Genomic DNA, 7,598 nt, shown 5'->3' with positions numbered 1-7,598 from the left:
AAAAAAAAAGTTTGGTAAAATTCAGCAGCGAAACCATGAGGTCCCAGGCTTTTCTTTGCTTGGAGACTTTTTACTATGGCTTTGAACTCGTTACTTGTTATTGGTCCATTCAGGTTTTGGGTTTCTTCATGGTTCAATCTTGGTAGGCTGTCTGTAAAAATTTATCCATCTCTTCTAGATTCTCCAATTTGTTGACATATAGTTAGTTACTCTAGTAGCCTTTAATGATCCTTTGAATTTCTACAGTATTGGTTGTAATGTCTCCTTTGTCCTCTCTGATTTTATTGGGTCTTCTCTCTTTTGTTCTTAGTCTCATTAAAAGTTTGTCAATTTTGTTTATCTTTTCCAGAAACCAACTTTTCATTTTGTTGATCTTTTGTATTGTTTTCTTCTTTTCAATTTTACTTATTTCTGCTCTGATGTTTATTATTTCTTCTACTAATTTTGAGGTTGGTTTGCTCTTGCTTTTCTAGTTTTTTGAGGTACATTGCTAGGTTGCTTACTTGAAATTTTTCTACTTTTTGGATGTAGGCATTTATAGCTATCAACTTCCTTCTTAGAACTACTTTTGCCATATCCCATAGGTTTTGGTATGTTTGATTCCCATTATCACTTGTTTTGAGACATTTTTAAATTTCCTTCTTATTGTTTTTCATTGACCTACTGGTTATTCAGGAGCATCTTGTTTAATTTCCATGTCTTTGTATAGTTTCCAAAATTCCTCTTATTTTTGATTTCTAGTTTTGGTCCATTGTGGTCAGAAAGGATGCTTGATATTATTTCGGCTTTTTAAAAATGTTTTTAAGACTTGTTTTGTGTCCTAACATATGGTCTCTCCTTGAGGATGATCCACGTACTCAGCAGAAGAATGTGTATTCTGCAGCCTTTGGATGAAATGTTATTCTATAAATAACAATTAGGTCCAGTTGGTCTATAGTGCAGATTAACTCTGATATTTCTTTGTTGATTTTCTGTCTGGATGATCTACGCAAAACTGAAAGTGGAGTACAGTACTGAAGTCTCCAACTATTAATGTATTGGGATCTATCTATCTGTTTAGGTCTAATAATATTTGCTGTATATATCTGGGTGGTCTGGTGTTGGGTGCGTGTATATTTACAATGGTTATATCCTCATGCTGAATTAACACCTTTATCACCGTATAATAACCTTCTTAGTCTCTTTTTATGGTTTTTGTCTTGAAATCTATTTTTCTTGATATAAGTATAGCTACTCCTGATCTTTTTGGTTTCCATTTGCATGAAATATCTTTTTCCTGTCTTTATAATGCATTTTTTCTGTCTGTAAACAAACTCCCTGCCCTGTTAGGTACCTTTGCCTCCCATCTCTTCTGATTCCTTGCAACTGTTTTAACAGCTTTATAAAGTACTTTAGGTAGTTTCTGAGTCCTACAAATAAACTTATTTCTAAAGTTTCTCTGGGACATAAATATTCAAAGCTGGATATGATGAAGGAAAACTTCACACATCTTGGTGAGTAGGTGGAAGAAAGAAGAGAGAGGCATGGGGAAAAATAAATCCAAGATAACTCAAAGTTCTGAAACTCAAAAGACTAGGACAAAAAGAAGTCAGGGTCCAGTTTCAATGTTCTGCCTATGGCTAGCCAATTACCTCAGCATCGTTTATTGAATAGGGAATCCTTGCCCCATTGCTTGTTTTTCTCAGGTTTGTCAAAGATCAGATAGCTGTAGGTGTGTGGTCTTATTTCTGGGTTCTGTAGTCTGTTCCATTGATCTATGTACCTGCTTTTGTACCAGGACCATGCTCTTTTTGGTTACTGTAGCCCGGTAGTATAGTTTGAAGTTGGGTAGTGTGATGCCTCCAGCTTTGTTCCCTTTGATTAGTAGTGCCTTGGCTATTCATGCTCTTTTTTTGGTTCCATATGAATTTTTAAATCATTTTTTTCTAGTTCTGTGAAGAGCCTCCATGGTAGCTTAATAGGAATAGCATTGAATCTATAAATTGCTTTGGGCAGTATGGCCATTTTAACTACATTGATTCTTCTTATCCATGAGCATGAGATGTTTTTTTCATTTGTTTGTGTCATGTTTGATTTCTTTGAGCAGTGTTTTGTAGTTTTCCTTGTAGAGATCTTAGCTGTAGTCCTAGGCATTTTGGAGGGCTGAGAGCAAGTTTTGTTTCAGACAAGTTAACTTGGTGATGATTTGAATAAAATAAAATGGACATAGTAAGGCTGGCTGTAAAGAATTTGCAAAATCAGAGAATGAGAATAAGAGTGAGATATGTGATTTATTTTCACACTATTCAGAGTTTCCCTTCAATGAAAATACGTAACAACAGAGTAAGAAGTTTGGGCTTGGAAAGAGCTTTAGAGGCCAAGTTGAAAATATGTGGAAGCTATGCTCTCTGTTGTAAGTTCTTTTTTGAGACAGGGTCTCAATCTGTCACCCAGGCTGGAGTACAGTGGCGTGAACCCAGCTCACTGCAGCCTCAATCTCCCAGGCTCAAGTGATTCATCTCAGCCTCCTGAGTAGCTGGGACTACAGGCACATGCCACCATGCCTTGTTAGTTTTTTAATTTTTTTGTAGAGACAAGGTCTCAGTATGTTGCCCAGGCTGGTATCAAACTCCTGGGTTCAAGTGATCCTCCTGCCTTGGCTTCCCAAAATGCAGGAGTTCCATGCTTGAGCCACCACACCTGGCCTTGTATTGTAAGCTCTTCACTTGTCCATTTATTCATCCATTTTCCATGTTCCACTCATTCACACACTTGCATTTCTTCATTGATTAATTGAGCTGCTGCTGCATGCCAGACACTGGACATACAGCACATACTTCACATTTTGGCAATAACTAAAGCTAACTCATATGCATGAAGGTATCACTCCAACTTGAGAACAGAGAAAAGAAGAGAAACATCCTTGTCAATGTGCCAAGGAGGAGGCAGTACTCTGTTATTTCAGTAAATATTTATTATATGAGTGAGGCAAAGAGTCTTTGAGACTTTCCCAGAAGTACCAGACTGTTCCAGGGGACTGAGAAAGGTGAGGCTTCCACACAGGCCAAAATTGTAAAGGCTAAGTTCAGAACAAAGATTAGGAAAATATTGCTGTGTGTTTTCTCAGGATTCATTTGCTTCAGCAAGGTAGCAGGAAACTGAAAATACTTTGGGGTTCTCGCACAAGCTAAAATACAATACTCATTGCTCCTAACCATCCTAGAGGAATCTCTGTCTCCCCCAACTCTTTTTTATTTTCTCTCTCTCTCTCCCCACTGTCTTCTTTGCTTATGCCTCAGGCCAACCAATGACTCTAGTCAAAGACACATTTAGTTTTAAGTTTTAAGACACAGTTAGCTTTAAGAAAGTTACTCAGTTAAAGTCAGGAAAGGGAATGTAATAGACAACAATATTTGTCTAGGAAATACAAAGAACCCCCTCCCACCACCAAATTATTCTAAAACTGATCCTCACATTATCAAAAAAAACAAAAAAACAAAAAAGGCACAAAACACAAAAATCAAGCAAACAAACAAAAAGAGCCTAGTGTGCCCTTTATTTTAAGAAATTTTACTTAGAATTAATTGATCCAACTGTGAAGAGTGGTACTCCTCTTTTTGAAGGCAGGGTCCTAGAGTCCAGTGCCACACCCTTTGGCTTCCTCTCACCTATGCAGTCACCCTAAAGTCAGCTCTATGGATCTCCAAACTGGGTAAGAGCCTGAAGAACCCCCGTTTGAAAATGTCTGTCCCAGAAAAGGCAAAAACAGTCTTGCCTTTTCATAAACAATGCTATCACACACATGGGCATTGTTTATGAAAAGGCAAGGCTGTTCAACCCTTGACTCAAGTTGCTGACTATCTGTTCTTGGAAACAGAGAGAGACAAACCATCCAATGTCATCATGTCCTGACCCAGCTGGGTTGAGGCTGCTCAGCACTGGGGATAATCTTCGGGTTAACAATAGTAGGCAGCTTGTGTTTGATAGGATGAACAGAGGGGAAGGTATTGCCTACTCAGCTTACAGGGAACTGAACGCTGTGTATTAAGTTGACGAAGTGCTGAAAACAGGTTGCCTGCAATGCTGACGTTACTTGCAATGTGAGATTTCTTGTACAAATTTAGCAAGTTTGTGTGTTGGCAGTCGCATTATGAAGATATATAAGAACCCAGTAATAAATGGCTGAGTTAAAAGGTAGATAAGAGTTTGTACATGAAAGAATTTGAAAGAAGAGAAAGGTTTTGTTGTGTTAAGGTCAACAGAGGATATACGATTTGACTAGTCCTGCCCCAGCCCTGCCTTTGCATGCCCTGTGTTTTTGTTCAGCCCACAAAAAAATGCTAGGAGACATGTCACGTGACAAGGACCCCATGACCACATCTGAAAATGCCGACTCACCTCCAATGCTGCTGACGTTCACCAGCCTCCCCTTGGCTTTCCTCAGAAGAGGCAAAAATGTCTTTGTGACCTCCACAGTTCCAAAGAAGTTCACAGCCATGCATTGTTTGTAGTCCGTCATAGGAATAAGCTCCCCATCACATGGAAAGCCAAGCACCCCAGCATTGTTGATCACAGCCCACAGTCCTGGAGACAGAAATGCGTAATGAGTGAGTGTCCGGAAGAGGAAGTGAATAATGCAATCTGGAATACCTGGAAGACCACGCAAGAAATGTTACGTGTGAGCCAGGTCTCCAAGGGGATTAGAGTCTGCCATTGGACAAAGGCAAGAGTCTCAGGAAAAGGGAGCAGGAGTGGGAGGGAAATTCCTGTAACAGGAAGCTCGATGTGCAGACGTGTAAATTAGCACATTCTGTTCCAGAAACTGTTCAGTGTTTACGAAGTGAACCAGCAGGTATTGCAGATTAAGGGTTTGGCAGGAGCCATTATCCTGAAAGGAACCCTAATCCTTGTTAAGATGTTTAGATAGGGAACCACTGATAAGGAACCAACAAACCCCTGATGAAACAAATCGCCAATCACAGGCATGCCACGTGGGAGGACCCCAGTACATGAATGCTCTGCATGTCTAAAGAGAAGGATGGCACTGTAAAATGTGAATGCTGTGAAGATTTGTCTCTGGAAAGTAATGGGGAAGTAAAGACGGGTTGCAAGGAGGCCACTGGGATAGCCCAGGTGGTAGATGGTGAGGGTCTGTGCTAAGTCATAGATGCTATGCAATGGTAGGAAAGGGCTGGACGGTACCTATCCAGGAGGCAGAATTGCTGGACTTGAGTCAATAGGATACAGGGATTGAGGATAGGCTGAGAGTCTCAGTGACCCGCAGGTTGCTGGCTTCAGTGACTGGTTAGGTGGCAGTGCCAGTGTCTGAGCTGTAGGATGCAGAAGAGCAAACTGATTTGCAGCATGGCAGCAGGAAAAAAAATGATGAGGTAAGTTTTTGATATGTTGAGGTTAAAACTCCTGGAGTACAAGGGAAGATGTCTGGAAGACAACTTTGTATACATGGAGAAGAAGAATTTGGTTAGGAATATACTGATAGATTTGGGAGTTACTGGCGTAAACTAGTGATTCCTCAGCCCTGCCCTAACATTAGCATCACATGGGGAGCTTTAAAAACTAATTATACCTGAGATCCCATCCTAGGGACTGATTTAATTGGATGGGGAACATCACACCCTGTCGGAGAGAGGGGAGGTAGAGCATCAGGAAGTATCAGGAAGAATAGCTGATGAATCCTGGGATTAATACCTACAGGATGGGTGGATCTGCACAGCAAACCACCATGGCACACGTTTACCTATGTTACAAACCTGCACATCCTGCACATGTAACCCAGAATTTAAAATAACAGTTGTAAAAAAAAAGAACTGGGTCTTCAGGCTAATATTGAATAGCTTTGTCAGGCCAGTTAGGGAGGCAGAGTGAGAGCCGACATCACATGGAAGGTTAGGAAGGGCGTCAGAAAGCTACAGGGTTCCCTGGAGCTTGGCCATGAAGGAAAGAGAAGACAAAGGGTAATGGGTAAAGGAGGACAGTGACCGTGAAGGTATTTTTTTTCTAAGCTGGGGACTTGAATGCATGTTGCTATTGTGGACAGGAAAGCAATGAGGTGGGGCTAGGGGAGTCATTCAAGGGAGAGTGACTAAGAAGTTGGAGAAAATGAGATAGAGGTTTCTTTAAGTTCTGTGTGGGTGGGCCCATGTCTGAGTTATTCTCAAGGTTTTCATGTTGATAGAAACCCACAAACATGGTTGGGATCCATCACAGTTGTGCTCCAGTGCGAGCAGTGGCCAGACAGGAGTTTGGAGCATGGTCAGCCCAAGCTGGAACCAGAGCTGGGCATTCAGGAGGAGAGTAAAGGCACTGAGGGTGCTGGCGGCAGTACCTGTGTCCTGCAGCGTCGTTACAACCTTGCTGTAAGCATCTTTTATCTGTACTGGATTCGTGACGTCCATTTGGAGCACTGAGAGGCGCGGGGAACAGGTTCTTCTCAATTCTGCAGCTCCTGGGCCATTTTCATTCAAAACTCCGGCGAACACCTTGAAGCCCAGCTCATCCAGATACTTACACAAAGCGTGGCCAAGCCCACAATCACCACCTGCATAGGGTCAAGGGAGTAGGGAATGAGGTCAAACAAGTGACAGGAGAAATTCTTTCACAAGGAAAACATATTATGTTGTTTAAGATTCCCCATGCTCTCTGAAGAGAGGGGTTCCTGAGGAATTTTCTTTATGTGCTAAGTAGGGAGGTGGGAGGAGAAGCCAAGCCAGACAGATACATTCTCCATGTGAAGAAAGGGATTTAACGTAGAATTGAGGGGTTGTGAGTGAGCATAGGTGGAAAGAGAAAGGCTTGGGGGAAATGTATTCAAGGAGTGGCTGCCGGCCAAAGAAATTGGGAAGGAAAACCAAAACATCTAATGGAAATAGTTTTAATAATCTATAATGTGTAGTGTTTGATGTAACCTCAGTCACTCTGTAAAACTTTCAAACATTCATTACAAACTCATACTTTGGACATGGTTTTGCTTTATGGAGACACAGGGAAATAACACAGGCTGCCCACAGGGACCAGTTCATGCTGGATTATAAAAGTTAAATGTTGATGGCTACCTGTGTTTCTCACCCTCCTGGGCCATTTTCCTTATCCAGGGCCTGTCCTGAACCACAGAATAGACATCAACGCTAGAAAGTTGCAACAGAAACCAAATAGAAAGCCCTAATTGCATTGCTCTGTAAAAACAGAGAGTAAATGTAATACATAAAATATGATTTAATCTTCTCAGAATTTGAGATGGGAGTGTACCCAACCCAGCCAAAAGGATATTAGGAACACTAGATAGAGTGTTTTATACCCACAAGTACAAAACGTAGATGTCTGAAATTCCCAAGTTGACAACAATATGAACATTAAATCACCCTTTGAGCCATATACACCATAATAAACATACAACAGTTACCGTCTCTCTCGTTTTAATGGTAAGAAATTATTTCAGATTGGCTGTGTCATGTGATCTTTCTTGGATGCCTGCAGGGATCTTTTGTATCAGTTGTCAGACATCCCCACCAAGAATTGGGAAATAAGGAAAATCAGAGTGCATGCAGAGAATCAACTCAAAGATCAGTAAGTGAGTGGGCAGAAAACAGATCTCGCTTCCA

At 41.1% G+C, this 7,598-nt stretch overlaps 1 protein-coding gene across 1 annotated transcript in view; it reads right to left on the bottom strand.

Annotated features, from left to right (window-relative positions):
* The window catches only part of HSD17B2 (hydroxysteroid 17-beta dehydrogenase 2), a 69,281-nt gene that overhangs the window by 20,117 nt on the left and 41,566 nt on the right, over nt 1-7,598 (bottom strand). The window contains exons 2-3 of the mRNA XM_017541875.2: nt 6,326-6,538; nt 4,378-4,563 (exon numbers count right to left, since the gene is read on the bottom strand). Coding sequence (XP_017397364.1) covers nt 4,378-4,563; nt 6,326-6,538 — 399 coding nt within the window. The remainder of the gene's footprint in view (nt 1-4,377; nt 4,564-6,325; nt 6,539-7,598) is intronic.

Source organism: Cebus imitator, unplaced genomic scaffold (assembly GCF_001604975.1).
Source record: "Cebus imitator isolate Cc_AM_T3 unplaced genomic scaffold, Cebus_imitator-1.0 Scaffold137, whole genome shotgun sequence".
NCBI classification, from domain to species: Eukaryota; Metazoa; Chordata; class Mammalia; order Primates; family Cebidae; genus Cebus; species Cebus imitator.
The sequence above is the reverse complement of the archived record's forward strand: the minus strand, read 5'-3'. Positions and strand labels throughout refer to the sequence as shown.